Source organism: Aptenodytes patagonicus, chromosome 1 (genome assembly GCF_965638725.1).
Source record: "Aptenodytes patagonicus chromosome 1, bAptPat1.pri.cur, whole genome shotgun sequence".
Classification (NCBI taxonomy): domain Eukaryota; kingdom Metazoa; phylum Chordata; class Aves; order Sphenisciformes; family Spheniscidae; genus Aptenodytes; species Aptenodytes patagonicus.
In genome coordinates this window covers 39717231-39735986 of record NC_134949.1, presented here as the reverse complement: position 1 = coordinate 39735986, position 18756 = coordinate 39717231, and the positions used below count along the sequence as shown (strand labels likewise).

The following is an 18756-nucleotide window of genomic DNA, read 5'->3' as shown; positions in this document are numbered from 1 at the left end:
TATTCCCGATATATGCATTATCACTAGTTTAACTTCAGTCTTTTCTTTTGTAACTAGATTTGAGCTTGGGGGGCGGGGAAGAGGAATATTTCCTAGGGATGGAGATATTCCTTCAATAGTCACTATTTTAGCATGTACTGCTGACAAAGTCATTCAGCTAATTAAGCAGCATCTATTCTCTTTATGAAGAACTATTTGGGGAGTAAACCAAGGTGTCAAGTTTCAAGACTTCATGCTCGTATTATTTAGATCCAGACAAACTTAAAATATTTCAAGCCACATCCTCTCAATTTCAAATATTATAAAATTAGATTTAAGATTAATAGTACAGAATTGCAACTGCCAAACCAATACATTTTAAAAGTCACCCAAGACAAGCAGCAAGTTAGAATTGTAACTAGCAGTGAGGGGAAGAAAATGACTGCATAAAGTATTGTCCAGACTTAAGCAAGACTTCAACAATCTGGCTGATTTGAAGAGAATACACAGAGATATTCCTAGTCATTTCAGGACCAAACCTGAAAGGAACATTATAAGATCTTTGCTAAAAAAAAAATTACTTAGCAAAAGGCAAAATTTCTTGAGATGGCTTTACTTTTCCAGGCTCCATGGAAACAGTCTTTGGAAAAATTCACCCAGCAAACATCATGAATCTAGTATGACCTGAAGAATGTAAATATATAACAAAGGCAACGTTTCACTTTAGTACAGCTTGTGAATATTTTTGGAGTCATTTATTGGGCCTGACCCAAAGGCCTGCACCAAATATCGGGATAGGATCCAAAATTCCTTCTCCTCTAATACAGAAAAAGTAAGTGGCTATATAGAATTTTTTGTTGCTGTTCTCTCTTTAATAAGAGTTCTAGCTTTGGCTGGAAGTCCACATGCTTCAGACAGACTAGGATTTTTCCAGCATATAGATTTCTATGAGGTCAAAGAAAACAAGTGTGAAATTATCGTTTTGCTCTCACTAATTCCTTTTCTGTTCAGAAGAGATTCTGGTAATTACAGGCTGGAATGGCTGTTAAAGCAGCCTCTTTATTCCAATATAAACATAGCCCAGTGCTAAAAAAGGAGGTACTGCAGTTTCTGCCCCTTCCCAGCTAGGGTTTGTGCATCTTGCCTCCCTTGTATAGACACTGGTATTTTTGTGGCCACATGGTGAGCTATATCGGAGCATCAATGCATCTGAAAAGTAATTCAGCTAGAAAAAGGAAAAAATATTAAGAAACTGACACAGCCGAAAACTAATCTGCTTCACCAAATGCTTAACTCTTTTGGTAGCAGTCCAGATGTAACCTATCTTAGCCTGGAATATTAATCATGGTCTCAGCTGAAACTGAGGAGTGAGCAATATGGAGATTCAAGATGATGCAAGCAGAGTCAGACCTTTCAGCCTGTCATGCTGAAGACGGGAAGAGAGAAACTAACAGGCCACTGTAAGTGTTTGTTCATTTATGATAGGTTTGTGTTAACTTATTACTAAAACAACAACCCATCTAATGGAAGCGTACCAAGCTACCAGTGAAATTAGGAATACAGTATGTTGCCTCCAGTGTTCTAAAGGTGAGCCTCAAGTTGTTTTTAGCAGATTTTCCTAGTAGCAAAGGAGCTTAGAACCTCCAACATACAGGTGCAAATCTACCTGCAGACACTCACACACACACAAAATAATAATAATAAATATTATAAAAAAAAGTGGTAGTTTATTTTACTTTTTAAAAAATCAATATTGCCAATTCTGACAATGAAATTACCATTTTTTACTGACTGGCTAGTAAGGTATTATGCTTAAACATTAAAAAGCTAGTCTTGAATTATTCCTTTTAGACAGACTTTAAGAGCACCTTTACATTTCAAACTTGTTAAGTTAGCAGGTATTACATGGTATTACCAGGCATACCCTTTTTCAAGCAATGACTCAAATATTTGACAATGTGTACTGCAATTTTAAGTTTCTGTAACACTAGGGAGGTCTTTTGCATATACCTTTCTGTAGGAGTCTTCTATCGTAGGATCGTATTTTTCAACAAATATTCCTTGAACAAACTGTACAGTCTGCAACACAAAAGTTCTTGTAAGATTCTTCTTATATAGTGACATTTTGTAAACACCATACACAAATTACTGTTCTAGGTGTATAGTCAGTTATCCATTACATTTTTGAAGACAAATTAAGTGATTGACATAACTACAAATTATAAGAAACAACAGGAAGTTAGATGTATATGCCTATTTGAGTAAGTACTGTTAGATGAAGCAATGCTACACCTTCCTTTATCCGCTCTCACTTGGAGCATAAGAATTAACGCGTGCATTGATTTAAGGTTTGTCTAACTATTGGAATCATTATTAGTTTTTAGTTGAATAGGATACTGTATGTAGCTGCATGGCTTTTACATTTGCATTTAGAACTACTGCATCTTCTGCTACTTATCTGCCAGCACAGGAATTAGTCAAAAAATGACTGCCAGCATTTATTAGTCTTAACTGGACTCAGTAGGATATTCCTGTGTACCTAGCACGTAGGACGTTTTTAGCACAAGTCAAGTGGAACTTTAAGACTCAATGGCCAAGTCAGAGCAGACAGATTCAAATCCAGAAATGCTGCAGTAAGATAAAGAATTCAGAGGTGAAAGAAAAAGTTCTTTCACAACCTAAGATGATTTGTCATTTAAGTTTTCCTTCAGGAACCGCTTTGTAAGAGAATAGTTCTTACCTGATAAAGTGGACCTCTAGACCTTACTTTATGATAAGGTGCACAATTAAACTGAAAGATGTAAAGTTCTTAGGTCGGTTGAGAACATCATATTCTGTGAACTTGTTCAATGCTAGTCTAGGTCAGACTAAACTTTTCTGTAATTGTTTGTTTAACTAAAATGCACGAGCTCTTTGGTTTACAATCATCTACCTGCCGCAGCTATACACCTACTTGCAGGGAAAGATATAGAAAACATGCTAAACTTCCTACAAGCATGCAAAAATATATTTGTATTTGCATAAAAGAAATATTAGCACTTTAGAGACTGCTATCAAACATTAAGCAAACAGCACCCTGAAGACCTTTCTAGAGACAGGAGTAACCAAGGCCAGACACAGGCTAACCAGTTCATTGTGCAAGTTTCATGAAGCAGCTTGATTTCCCACAGACCTACAGCTGGGTTACCCAGTGAAGCCAGAGACCTTCACGATGCTGTGGCTATGCACTTCACTGCGTAAGACAGGCAAAGACCTGACCAAGCACCATCAACCAACCCCCTACAAAAATATTAGCATGCGAGAGTGCACCAATGGATGCAGATACACCCAGTAAAGGATGTACCTATTCTAGCCAGGAACCATCAGCAGTCATTACTTATATTTATGTTTATTTGTGCACACTTACATAAAAGAAATATGGGTTAATAGAAAGTGTATTAGAGAAAAAAAAGATGAGAAGCCTAAGAAAACGTACTTGAACTGCCTCACAGAGTACTTACCAGAGCAGACTTTCCAACACCTCCAGAACCAAGAACCACTAGCTTGTATTCACGCATGATGCAAGAGATAAATCACCCTCAATACCTAAAACACACAACAAGTTATTCACCCTTTTGATCAGCAAGACAACTATTTTATCATTACTACAGCCACTGTAAGATCGCATATTTAACAAGACATGAACAATTATATATTGATATCAACTGATAAATGCAGGAGATATACCATTATAACCAGGCATAACGTAAGCAGGATGTCACTTGAATTATTACATAATATGGAAACTATAGATATTTATTCCAGACACAGTAACCGCTGAACAATACTACTTTTTCATCTAGCACAAATAAAGTACCTCCAAGGTTTTCTTGTTACCGGAATTTTAACACTTAAAGAACCACCATTATTTGATCTAGCCTAATTTCATAGTCAAAATAGTACAGATTTGGAAAGTTTTTAAAATGGAGATTTTTATATCCCATGAAACAGTAATTTAGAGAAAAGGCAAGAACAGATTAAGACTCTCTGTAATAAAGACCTCAGTATCATGATCTTGCCAAAATATCACAGGTGTTTCAAAGAAAAGCGCACAAGTATCTGGAAGAACTGCTCACACCCATGTGCATGTATCACTTCCTCAGAGGCCTCTGGATGGATTTATCTCCTTTATTTACAGCAAGGAGGAATCAGGCATAGAAATTAATTTACTCCAATTGATAGGCCAATTACTTGGATTCTAGCATACCATCCAGTGAGGTGTGTTCACCTCATAACATTTTCCAGAAACCTACAAAATCTCTTCTAGTCATGCAAACAAGTCTGTGGCACCTCTCAGCTATAGTCACAGCAAGCATTAAGGTATTTCACAGGTTTCTCAAGATCTTTCATTCACTCACAAGAAGTGGCTTGCACTATGTATTTTGCAACAACAGACCAAAACCGATATTCCCAACAGCCACACAGATGCCTAAAAGAGCTTGCAGTTTTACAACCACTACATTCACAGTATTGAATAGGTTTATCGGGTAAACCGCTGCTAATGTTTGTTACCTATGGTACTGATACAGTAATTCTAAAAGTGCCTCTTAAATTTCACAGCTACTACATCCTCTCCTCATCCATCCTCCAAACTTATTTCATATCACACAAGTTTTTGTAATTTCATATATATACATATACACGTGTAAATGATTTTGTTCATACGAGCTGACATGCATGAAATGTCTCCAGTCTCCTCTGAAGAACTGAAAGCATCAGCATGCTGACAAAAAGAAACAGAATGGGAAACTTCTTTAGGCAACAGCATCTCTTTATTTGTATTGTCATTTACTTGAAATAACATCCAAAGTTTGTATGTACTGACCCAAAGTTTGATATATACGCAGAAAGTACAACCATGATACCACAATCCAGTTCACTAAGCAGGGTTTGATAAAAGGGCTTAGATTTTTTTTTTTTTTAATACAGTGGCCATTTTCAAACTATCAACTCTTAATGCAGCTACAATAAAATGCTGCAAACCATCAGATATAGTATTTCCTCTACCTCATTACTGTTCTCCCATAAAGAAATATTGAATAAACCCTACTATAGTAAAGCTAACAGTTACTATTGATAAGAAACAATTATCCAAGAGGAGATAGCATACATTTTCTCATTCTGAAACACTTAAATGCTAAACAAAGAATCACAGAGAGAGACTTGTATAAGAAAATTAAACCAACCTCTTCCCAGCAAAAAAAACCCCAAAACTATTTCTCAAAAAGAACAGCAGGATCCCAGAAGTCAGTTTTCCCTTCTTAAGTCTGAAAGTTGATTAATGTTTTGCTAGATATCTAACCACAGTTATAATGACTGTAGTTTCATGAATAACTGGAAGCAACTAAAATATTCTTTTGAGACCATTCCTCTCCTACAAGCTAGATCTGTTCCCCTGTTCCACACTAGCTAGTGTGGCTGCCTACAGCAGTCTGTCAGATCTGCTTGCTCATCTTTGTTGAAAACTGACCCAGCAAAAACAAAACAAGGCCACAGATTTTGGGACATGTCTTTGGGTCATACTGCTCAAGAAAACACACCTCTCAGTCCTGCTAGCAACTGAGCCAACAGGACTGTTGCTGCTGCCCTGGGAGGAAGGTCTCAGTTCCTCTCCTCTACTGGCTCTAGCTCTTATGAGATTGAGTTACCTGTTTTCTCCCCTCTCCATGCACACAGAAAGATGAAACCCTTCCCAACAGACTAATAATTTGGGGGTTGGGGGAGAGGGGAAGTGCAGGGAATCCAACACAGGTGCTTGTACAAGGTAAGCAGCAGAAGCAAGGTAAGAAAGACCCCTCTCATCCCCAGTAATCTCACAGCATCTCTGGGAGTGACACCATCTGTTAGGTGTTTAGCACAAAATGCTAAGATGATTTACATAGAAATTAGAGCACCTCCATGTTAGTGTCCATCCTTGCCATCACCGATTAACTCCACATTGTCAGAAGACTTGAGAAATCAACAGGCCAGGTCCTGTTTAATTTTCTTGCAAACACATAATGAGCAATCTTTCAACTTACCTAAACCACTTCTTGCACCTTAAGCAAGCAATAGGAATGCAAGGAGAGCGCCATAAGGAAATACTGACCTGATGCCCAGCAAAGCAGGTCTCTCCACAGGCTTCTGTTACCAGTAAGTTTTGAGACTCTTCAGAGATTTTCACACCTAATATAACATCTTTTCACTCCTGACTTTAAAAACTATGTTTCCTTCCCTACACCTATTTTTTGCAAACATAGACCACCAGAACCATGCACACCACAAGTTTAATCTATTTGGTACCACTGTAAATGTTCAATTAGATCCACAAACCTGTAAATTGTCCAGCCTTTCTGCAAACAATAAGAAAAAGGATTGTCTCTAACTGTACTGCAATGCACCTTTCAAACTCGTGACAAGTTAAGCCTATAACTACACTACCTGTCATTTCTTTAAAACAAACATTCAGTTATGCCTTTATTTTTGGAAAGGTGTCACTAGAATGACATAAACGTAGTGGGTGTAGGGGAAATCCCAGTACAGTAATCTGGGTGAACTGCAGCAATTTCACTGTCTTGAAAAGAACAGTTTAAGCTGAATTTTTCAGTCTTCAGTCTGAAGTTAGCAACTAAATATGGAGATGTCAATAACGAAGGCTGACAGTAATTTAGAAGTAATAGAAGCAGCTACCAAATGCCTGTTTTACCTAGTGTTTTAAGTTATTTGTGACTTTTTCTTACTGAATGATCTACAATTCCTTAAAGAAAATTCCAATTCCTGAAATAAGAGGCTATCAACTTGGTTTTAGTGGGAGACTGGCAATTCCATTTTGGCTCTCAAACAGGGATTCAGGAATTTAACGCAAGCCAAGGCTTCTTTCAGCATCCAGATTTGGAAGGTCAGCCCTAAATATCCAATTGCTGTAAAACACTCTGGAGCCGACTTCACTACTTTAAGTGGTGGTACATAATTAAAGCATATATATACACACTATTACAGCTTGGTTGGCCAATATTCTTAATCTCTGAAGCACCTAAGCAAAAAGCTTTTTTTTTTTTTTAAAGATCTTTGAAGACATGAAAAAGCCAGACTGCAGTACACTCAAACATTTCTCTGACCTTCCCTCCAAACTCGGGCAATAAGTAATATAAGTACTAACTTCCTCTCTCTCTGTGACAACTGTTTTGTCATTTGTACAGTTACTCCTTAACTCACCGAGAGCACACAGCAATCCTTTATATACACACAAACCTATACAGCATAGAGGTAGCTTGGCATCTCCGCACTGGTGTATCATCAGGTGGTCTGGCCATGACATCTTGGAATGAAACACAAACCAATGTATTCTCGAAAATGCTTTAAGAAAGCTAACTTGGACATCTCTAACACAGCATGCAGCAGAAGCACCTTCTATCATCTGCTCCCACGTAGGTCTACCACCCCACTGGCTTTGAGTAGCAGTCCTGGTGTCACTTCACCTTCCTCTTACTGTTTTCTAATGGAAAAGAAAAACTCAATTCCTAGCTAAGAGAACTTTCCTAAGAAAACTTGCCTGGTTACAGGTCTTTGCCTCCCTCTCAACTAAGAGACCACCAGCCCAGGAAGCTAGGAGCTGCTTTAGGACACTGCGGACTGCCACACTATTTGGAATAAGGGCCTAGCAAGCACTTTTTCACTGACCAGTATGCCCACTGGCTGCAAGTGTGCCCCAGACTGAGTTAGGGTTCTGATCCTGCCTGAACTTGACTTTCCAGTGATTCCCAACTAGCCTGACCCGACTCTGCTCTAGCTCAAACCTATTTTTCCGTATCACATGTTGTACAGACTGCTTACATCCTAAACCTCGATCTTGCTCGTACTTTACTTTTCAGATTGACAATGCTTGACTCTGGAACTAGTACTGTATTCAGCTCCATCCACTGCCAACACGATTTCCTTTTGACTCATTTATGACAAACGAGTGGGGCAGAGGAGGAAGACGACAAAGTATAAAAGAGGAGGTTTAAGCCATAAAGCACCCTGTCTTTCAGTTACCTGATGGCATTTGAAACAACAGAAACCATTAAGCTTCAAGCAAAACATTAAAGTAAAAAGTTCAACTGTTGAAAGAGATGCAAACTATAAAGCCTGAGATGGAGGCTCAAACTTCTGGTGGATTTCCTTTTCTGCCTGAGAAGAAAAACCAAACAAACCAAAACACACTTCTCTAGCCATTCTAAAACAGATACTGGACTTAGTGCATGCAATATCTCTTTATGAAGTCTGTGCCTTCCATTTCACATATCGGCATCCCCTCCCACCCTCAAGAAAAAGAAGTTACTGGAAGAACTTTGGAAGAATATGTAATTATGAAACATTTGTACAGTCAAGACAGAGCTCAGTGTAGCACCTTAAGAATAATTTTCAGCAGTCTGCATTAACCAGTCATTTCAATGACACCCTTCAGTTCTAAAGCTATCAGAAAGCAATTGTATTAACTGGAAAGGAGGAAAAAGGATCATTAGATCACACTATCTCAGTCATTCAAATAAGGAGACAGTTAGGTTTACGTGTTTCCTTGTCTAAAACTTAGCACTCTAAAGCTACAGCTGTATCACAGCATGGCCAGCATTTCTAGAATAGGATAGGGTTAAGTCCAACGACAGTATTTGTCTGTACTCCCAGGGCTGTAAAATGGATATACTCAGAGGGGCACAACAGAAATGAAGAGACTACGATAACTGAGTTAACAGATAAGCAACGCCACCGCCCCCCCCCCCCCCCCCCCCCATTTATTGGACAGTTGCTGAGAAGTATCCACCAAATCACCCAACAATTAGATATAAGTAAGTTTAAACTTATTCCTACCAAATAAACCAAGTAACCTGTTTGAATCCCTCTTCATTTAGTGGAGTCTATTTTAAGAGAGAAATTTTGCTTTGAAGGTTAGCTACCCTTTAAGGTGACAGACCTGCAAGGAGTGAGAGCAATGCCAACTTCCTTTACTTTTTCATTTTTCTGCTTCTCCATCTTTAGGCAGGAAAATACTGTCAACTGTGGTCTCTAAGTAGGTGCTAAAGAACAAGAAGATTGGAAGCATGCAAAAAGTCTTTTTTTCCTCTTAATTGCAGCAGGTACTGCCTTTGAACAGCTGAGTCAAGTATTTATATGCACAGATATTTGACATAACTGTGAACTCTGGAGATGTCTAATGCAAGATTTAGCTAGAAAGAGAAAAACGAGGGAAGCTACTCTTCTTCAAGAAATAGTGTTTTTACATAAACCGGATTCCAGTGCTGTCTCAAGTATACAATCTCTCGAAAGTACAGAGCTCACTTTCAGATTGCATCCATTAACTGCAAGTGGCGCTTCAGTAACTGCCTTGCATACTTCCTGAAACATAACAGTCCATAAAACCACCACATCGTTAGTTTGTTCATATTACTTTTTCTAATTAATGCATGTATTAATGCATTAGTGTAGTGTATTAAAGTAATTGCTTAATTCTACTTCTGAATGGCACCCTTCTTAAAATTAAAGTACTTGATAAACTAGAGGAGCAAGAGCTATATATGCATATGGACACTTTTTCCAATAAAGATTCTCTTTGAAGGATGAGCAGATCTTTGAATAAACACCATTTGAACAGAAGGAAGAAAGGTTAAACAAGACAACACACTAGAAATGTATTTTTAAAAGCTTCACATCTGTCAAGGACTGTGAACATGGAACTTGCTTTCAGCTTCTGCCCTTATCGGATAAACCAGGAAAAAGTGCCTCCTGGACATTTTCTTGGAGCAATTTCTTGAAGTTTGTCTCCAGAAAAAGGCAAACCAAAGTGATGATGCTAAGAAAGTTGAGGAATAAGAAACCCTACTTTAGCAGTGAATAAAGAAACTGCACACTTACTGCTTGTAAAGCTTTCCCAAAAAGAAACCACGCAATGAAGAATTTATCAAGGTTCAAGCACCATTGGTAATTGGGCTTGATATCATACTTATGAAAGTGTTTTGGGGTTTTTTTTGGTAGAATTTAGTTCGCTAGTTTTCTTTCAACTCCTTCAGCTTCAAATTTCAGTTTCTGATTCAACTTTGTTACCTGTCTGAGGAATGGGAAAGCTAATAATGCAATCTTTCCAAGTGATATTAAGCCAAATGAAGCTGTAACTGTAACTTTGGCCCCAAGCCAAAGACATGAACTAAATACAGTCATTACTTGAAGATATCCCCGAGACTTGCTTACGTGAACTAGTTGTTCAGGTCTGGAATTAAACAAATAGTCCCTCCCAGAAGCATTATCATTTTCAGAAGGGATCATGATTATTCAGCATTTTACAGACACCATGATTCTTGTTCAGACCCTGACATTTTGGTTGTATTATGAAGTTGTGGTGTATTCACTAAAACTTTCATAATGCTTCTGCCCCAGCACATTTACTTCTCTGGAACAGACACTTTGTTAGAACCACCCTGGGAATAGCCCTCCTAAATTAATCTCAACTGTTTGCATGAGAAAAAAAGTTTCAAACATTAGAATGACAGATGAAGCAAATTAACTGACTGGTTTACCTGCTTACAATTAGCAGTGGAGGGGAAAAAAGGCAAGGAAGAAAAACCTGCTTCTCAGAGAGGGGATACTGGCCCTGACATGGAACAAGACGGCAATGGTCAGACGTTTGGAAAGATAGCTCTAGTTCAGTCACAGGACCAACCAAGGTCAGAGGATTAAGTCTTCCCAGACAAGATGTTTCCCACTTCTGGTACTGGAGCAGTCTCAGACAGCCAAACCTAAATCTTTCTAATTGTCTGTACCATCCAGATTCCACTAAGTTTTGAGTCTCTTGGTTTAGAACCCCTTCTTCAGGGAAGCAACTAATTAGAGAGGATGTGTGCTGTTCTTAATATTCCCCAAATACTTACATGTAAGGGGAAGTCCTAAATTCTTGTCTCTCAACTCCAAGGAGGTTTGTTTTTGCTTTTTAAGAATAATTCTAGTGTCTAAACAGCACCTTGACAACATAACCCAAAATGGAAGCCTGTTCATTTTCACCAACTTTTAGATGCTTTAGGAATTAAAGCAACTCAGATAATCCTTACTCAGCAGGGTAAGTGGTATCTCTTACAAAAGAGAAATTAAAATACTCCAGAGCTGACTTTCACACTTATTTATAGAAAACATTATTCAGAAATCAATTCTGAAGACAAGATACACTGAAAAGCTGATCGGGTCTAATTAAAGAATTTTATACTCAAGACTCCTGAAGTAGAGCTATTTCATTACTAATGCAGACTCTTTGGAAGCGAGTCAACTGTTCGGTAAACAAACCTAGAAGCTATTTTTATTTCTAGTTTTTACCTGGTTTTGATAGCTTCTTGTCTTGACAAACAGGTATTTTGTCAGTTGGACAGCTAGTTCTTCTGGGCAATAATAAGAGTAATTTTTCTTGGATAAAAATATTTCTTCAATTATGTTCATATATTTTAACTGATGCCAGAGAATCTTCAGAGGATTTTCAAAAAGCTGTCTGGGTGATTAAGCTTATCCAGTGACATGAAATCATACTGACCACCTGAGAAAAAGGCTGAGACCCGACAACAAGTTACTGCAGCACAAACAGGGCACCGAGGTTTAAGCTGCTCCTTGAACTGCCCACGGGGACACTTATCCACAGAGATAGCTTAACCAAGTTTCCCTCCTTTCATTGAAGGTAGCTACCTTGATTAATACTGCACACAGGGACAATTTCTGCAAAGCAGCTAACGTGAGCTTACCTTGTGAGACTAGTTCCACTGTCTATAATTAGTACAGCTGAATTTTTTTTTTCCTTAAGTCAAAGTTAAGTCCCATCTAGATCTTAAATCTGAACACAAACAATGCATGTTCTAAGGATGAAATACGGTCTGCTTGAAGCCACTGATATCTCAAGATGAAAGCCTCCTAGTGTGAGAGACTAACAAGCATGTGCAACTTGCAGTAGTTTCATACAAAGTATAAAAAGTCATTTCAAAGCAAGTGATGTAATGAACATTCTTAAGCTACTAAAAAATATGCTATGCTTCAACACTTACCGAGTTCAAGTTTCAACTTTGCAAAAATTCAAATCTGTCAATTCAAATTTGGAGTCCCTTATAAAAACCTAAGCTATAGAATCTATTTAAGCCTCAATTGGGAGTTTGTAACATTTATCAGATTTATTCTTATTTTTGGTGACTGTTTGCCAGGGTTTTGCATTTTCTCCCTATTTCTGTAAAATAGTCACCATCCCCCATGGAAGTTGTTTGTGTATGTTCTACCCATCAGACTTCCAGCTAAAACGATGATCTCAGAATTCCTGAAGAAACTGAATTGAAAGTGTTTTTTATGCTTGCAAAGATAATCCAGGCAGACAATAAATAAAGAACACTACTCAGCTTTTTAAAAATACTACAAGTATATTAAATTCAGAGAATGTATAATTACCACATTATGATATCTCGGTAGGCATAAGCTAAGTATTCAACCATACAGCAAGTTTTGAGAACTGAGACCGCAATTTACTGCTGTGAATTTGGCTCTACTATCGTTGCAGAGAAAGATGAGTATTTAGCTCTAAAACTTTTATCAGTTAATGGATTGTCACATCATGGTATACCCAACATGCTTTACCTGATATGCATCCTTCCAATTAAAAGCAGATATAAGCATTTGTTTCTCCGCATAATTGTTACAGTAAATTTTATCTTTCAAGCTACAAAAACCGTTAAAAACAGCAGGACTACAAGTAAGGCATGGACATTTTCAGAGTCAAGATACTTCTCTTGTAAAAATGCACTCGTGCAGTTTGAAAGTTACTTCAAGAATAAACTTGCCAGTTGGCTTAAGATACTCTTCTGTGGAAAAAGGCAGCTTAAATTCTGTTGCAGAAACAAGACCTAGCCTCAAATTCCACGTGTTACCTGCTTAACAGCTGGCGATCCTAGCTCTACTCCGATTGTGACGCTGGCGGCTGCTGAACCAGTAAAGCCTTGTATCAGGTTTCCTTCTACTGACATAAGGCAATGCTCAGTTCAACTGCAATTCCAATACCACCTGAATCTTTGTCCCTCCTGTCTATTTTTCTCTATAACCCACACATCATATACATCCCTGGCCATGCCAGAGCTTGCATACCAAGGTATCATTACTTCCACTGTCTTCATTATTAAAAGCTTGGTTTCAGTTCAGGTTTGTTTAGATTACTAACACATCATCAAGGCACAGATATACAGATTTCCTTCATTATATGATCTTTTGTTACTGGCCATTTAAGACTGGCTGGTGTAGGCCCTTTACATACAAAGTATCCTTCCATAGTATGATTTACCGTAATTCTATTACGCATCAGGTTGGTAGCCTGAGAGCAGTCTTACAAATTCCCATACGTCATTTTAATTAAGATTAGAAGTTTTATCTGTTGAAAGGACACTGATTCTATGCAAATTAAGAATACTAGCTACTAACATTCATTAACAGGAAGAAAATGAGTTCTTCTGTGATAAATGAACCATACCAGCCAAGTCCCAACTAATTGTAACTCATGTCTGTTTTGACCTCTCAATCAATACTTCCCTAATAGAAACATGGTATTTGAACGTGAGCAGCAAACATCACTCAGTCACCCAAATTAGACATAATTTCACAAACAGTTCTTTTGTTAAAGCTTGAGACATCTGTCCTGAGGTTAAGTTGAAAAAAGAATACACCAACACCCAACAATAACTACCATCTTCTGCCACATGGTTTTGCTACCTCTGCAATAATAGAGGTGCAACCTTAACTGCTTCTTTTCACAGTCAGCTTCATTAGCTGAATCCACTGATGAAGTTAAGTTTGTAAAAGGTCTGAAATGTTTAATTGAAGTGGCCAAAACGTGGGCCACTGGTAGATGGTAGCATCTCAGGGAACGTCCAACTCGCAAACATACCTTGACTAGAAGATGACAAGTGTAGAAGTTGACCTCCACACCTCTGCCCATATGCAGATACACATACAACTTGGTTGTTTCTGAGGCAACTGCTAAGTCATTGCAAGCTTCAGACCAAGGTATTTAAAAAAAAAAGTAAAAATCACTAAAACAAACGTTGGCTTATCTTAACATGCCAAACTGTGAACTGCTGTAGTTCTGCACCTGCTTTGTGAGCAGCTGACGCATCTTAGCCCCAAAAAAGTATCATTTAATGGGTTAGGAATTTCCAAGAGAGGGAAAAATCTGACAATTATGAGCAGGAACCCAAAGGTAAGCAATCCACGCTTGCAAGCCTGAGCTCATAGACACAACGACACCCACACAAAAAGCTGAATAATTTTAACCAAATGAATTTGAATCACACTCATTCCCACACCACTTTCTATTACATGGACGAGATCTTTAGTACAGAGTTACCAAATTAGTGAGGGTTAAACTTGTTTAATCAAGTCTCCACAAGAGTCTATTTGAATCTTCTTTAGATCACTCTAGTTCTTGTTTAGAGCGCACTCTTTGGTTCCTCTGCATCTTCAAAGCTTGCCATTTTCTGGAGAAACCTGTCATACCTTAAGACTCACTTTGCTGTTAAGTGAAATCAAACATGTACTTTGATAAGATAGCAGAAGATGTCCAAAGCATACTGAAATCTAAAATCGGCTCCAGAGGTTTGGATGGGAAGACCTTTCTAAACACAAATCAGCATGTCTGGTCTTCTAAGAGACATCTATTATATTTAGACTATGTCAATCACCACAGCATTTGAACAAATGTTACTACTACATTCTAAATCTTTTACTGAAGAAGAGTTTTACTTTCAGCAAGTTAAATATATTCATCTCAAAACAAACTATGTTTTGGGCAAAGCCTGACTGGAAGAATGACTTTTCAGTCCTGACTGTTCCAGTGAAGCAAGTTTATCCTTCATGAAACCACAGTCTTGTACTTCCACATTGCTAAGGGTGCTCCCAGTTTACCCAGTGTATCCTCTGTTTAGGTTCTTGGGATCTATGACTTCAGCCTTCTGTAGATAGGGCTGTGAATGGTTCCTTATTTTCACTTCTACTATCACAGCAGATTCAGCATTCTGCTTGGAAAAGAGGCTTCAGCTTTCCTCTGTGAAACTTACAGCACCGAATTTCATTTAAAAAGTAGTCCACAATAAGATTAAGTAATGGAAGAATTACGTTACCTGACAATACAAATATTTTCAAGTTGATATATTTGTCTTCGAAAAAAGTATTTGCAAACTGCATCTTAAGATCTTGCCTCTGGCTAAAAGCAGGACGTACTTTCAGTTAGCAAGACTGCACATTGTTCAAAATATTGGTTACCGCAGTTAAATTAAGTCCAAACTAACCGGCACTTAATGTTGCTTCTTCATCAGTTTCCTGGCTAGACAGGACCCAGATTTCTAGCAGAAAAGGAAGGGGTAGCATCAGGACTTTTGTTCGTCAAGAATAAAACTGTACAACTTACTTGATCTTTTCATTCTAGGCTTCACATGAAATATTCTTATTTTCTCACTCTAACTCCTACTCACATAGATACAGCACTTTTCTTCTGAGATTACTCTTAAGAGTTTGATGAAGACCAACACAGAGATCCACAGGATGCCAAACACCAGCACATACAGTGGCCTAAAGCACTTAATTGTAAAACCTTGTTTTCAGCTACTCAGTTTTTGCAGAACTTCAACTATCACACTTAAGTTTTCTATGCGAGATCTCTGGCTGAACCTCAATTTTGCTTAGGGCATTTCCTGAAATAAAAGGTTTAGGGACATCAGAAAAAAACACAACAGAGGATCATTAAAAAAAGCAATGGACTTGCTCAAATATAAAGAAAGGTGAAAAGGTTAACAAAAACTGTAAGAACATACAATGAGCAGAAATAGGTATCATTCAGAAATGCTTGTTTCTCTCTAGTATTCAGATATAAAAAGCAAGTAGAAAATTGTACACCAAAAGTAAGAACATTTGAAGACCAAGCATCCAGCTAAAAAATGAGTTATGAATGCCTGTTTATTATAGTATTGCAGACTTCTCTCTGTTGGCCTCCAAACTTACTCAATGCCCAGGATGATCTATATCAAGTAACAGGGTGTCTCTTCTTTGGTGAGATCCCACCTAATATGCTACTTAAGTCAAAAAAGATATATCAGATAAATGGAAGAGTGATTTTCCATCATGACAGTCAGCTATTCTTGCCTCTTCCAGTGCTCCTTCTTGATGCCACAAGAGACTGTGTAGTAGTCCTATGTTCCACCAGTGCTAAGATGACAATTTGACATCAATTTCTAGAAGCACGGCATATTCTCAAATAACTACTGTCAGCAGAAGTTGGATTTTGAACACAGCATTTTGCAGCACACTAAGAACACAAGTCCAGGGCATCTCAAATTATATACTTACAGTGAATACAAAACTACCTTGGAAATTCATCTATGGACTGGTATAATATGTGCAAGAACTCTGAAGGTGAAGTCACACTTGCCAAGAACTCATTTCTGATGCTGCTCTCAAAATCCATGAAAACACATAGCCATTTTCTGTACGCTTGCACAAACAATAGGCAGTAAATAACAAAAGGACCATTCCCTGAATGGGAATAAAACCACCACACTCACAGAATGCCTATTACCCATCAATTCTCCATTTTAAACAAGTCAGAAGGGTCACAGAAAGACAGTACGATATATCCTTACACATACTAACTACATAAATATAACTCCAGAAGCGTAAGAGTCAAGGCTTTGCATGCAGTATTAATTTATACACTTTCCCAACCCCAAGAAAATCCTTCAACAATATTGCATGCAAAAAGCAATCACGTGAAGCCAAGTAGGCTATGCTTATGGGTTATCTTGTACATCAAGCTTTCAGAATGTTATCTTGTAAGTAGCTTCACAGTTAAAGATCAGAGGAGGGTTACTGACTGCATCTTACAACATCTAACAATTCACCTTAACCACTTCACATTTGCAAGATTAATGAAAGAGGTTCCTGCACTGTATGTCACTGACCTGCCCCCATACTTAACTAACGACATAAGCCTGGACACACAGCCACACACAGCTCAGTCTCAACTGCAAATGTCACATTATAAACAAATAATCTAGTCCTAATTATTGTATTGCAGAGAATAAGATTCTTAGATAACTCCCACTTAATAGATTACTTCCATTCCACATCCCAGTTTACCCTCCTCCACATTCATGAAAAACAAAACACGTTGCAACTTTCCACTAGTCTTCTAATGAATCACTTTTGGGGGAAGTATCAGACCAGATGTTACAGAAGTTTGATTAACTGCAAGCAAGGATTATACAACCGCACAACTTAACTATCAGTATTGCCTGGCTTCTGATGCAGTCCAAGCACTGTTCAGCATACTAGCTTCATCTTAAATAAAAAATACTGACCATACATGAAACCTTTAGAAAAAACACAAGTAGCTGGTCTGGCCCTGCAACTACCAAAACCACTTTGATTTCAGTAGTGCTGAAGTGCCACACCTAGCAACGTACAGGTCCTCCTTGTCTTCTGTACCTCCCCTCTTGAACTCCACACAGGTAATTCACACACATCTGCAGTTCATCTTTAACACAGATGGGGTGGTACTCTTTTCGCTTCTTCCTGATATATGAAAAATGCTTTTAAGAAACTTCCCTTCATTGTAGACATGAAAAAAAAAAATGAAGGCACAACTGGTTAGGTTGCAGAAACAGAGACTATGAGCGGAAAAAATAGGACAAGACTTCAAAAGCTAAGGCAACTAATACAGAGAAACAAAAAGAAACAGTTGCAGGGACCTGTGTTCACAAGCTATTTTAGATTAACTTAAGAGGGGGCTAGCCAACATACATTATTTGAGATATAGATAGCAAATTCATTTAAGAAAAAAAAAAAACTTTCACCATCTAATTTCACATAAAGTTATGAAGTAAGCCACACTAAAGGAAATACTGTTAATCTACATCTTTTCCTTTAATCCAGATTACCTACTGAAATCAAGACTTAATAGTAACTGTTATAATTAAAGCAAGTAAGAGTAACATTCACCTCAATGTCAAATTTTGATGCAAAGAGCACATTCGCCTCAGAGTTTCTATGAGAAAAGGCAAGAATTATAACTACAGATCCTTGCTTTAGGTTTGTCTTCAGTTATGAAAATAAACTGTTCTCCTGTTCTAGTTCTTCCATACTGTCCAGAAATTTAATGATACAAAGTTTCTCACAGCTCTACGATTAGAGTTATATTGAAAATTATTTCATGAATCTATAACAGTGGCACACAAGATCCTTTTTGCAGAAGACCTGGTCAAGTAATTCAGATTTAGAACACCTTCCTGTATTGCAACAGCTGCAGGAATGATATGAAGTGATCTAAGAAACTAGGGGTTCCCTGAAGAGAATCTCAGGCTGGAGAGAAACATGAGATGCTGCTTCTCTGCCACAGGATGCAAACACCAGTCCATTAGAAGGGCTAGGCTGTCCCACTCCTGCACTATGGTCTGGCCTTCCTCCCTCAGCCAAGAATGAACTAACCATGTGTACTGTAATTGTCAGTCTCTTTTCATAGTTGCATAGCAGGGATTTACTTCAAATAACATCAAGTCCTTAGATTAATAACTAGAAAGCTGAGTGTGACAGTGTACAAGATACCATTGAATGCCTCTTCTTCCTGGTTCAACTCTAAAAAGCTCCTTTAACTCTACTACACACATTCCTGTAGGGTCTTATAGTAACTTTCACTCTACTGCTTCAGTAGTAAAAGTTACTATTAAAACATTGCTC

The 18756-nt window shown here is 38.0% G+C and overlaps 1 protein-coding gene across 1 annotated transcript in view; it reads right to left on the bottom strand.

Annotated features, from left to right (window-relative positions):
- Positions 1-18756, bottom strand: part of RAP1B (RAP1B, member of RAS oncogene family) — a 32226-nt gene that overhangs the window by 9707 nt on the left and 3763 nt on the right. The window contains exons 2-3 of the mRNA XM_076332477.1: positions 3480-3564; positions 1990-2058 (exon numbers count right to left, since the gene is read on the bottom strand). Coding sequence (XP_076188592.1) covers positions 1990-2058; positions 3480-3536 — 126 coding nt within the window. The 5' untranslated portion in view covers positions 3537-3564. The remainder of the gene's footprint in view (positions 1-1989; positions 2059-3479; positions 3565-18756) is intronic.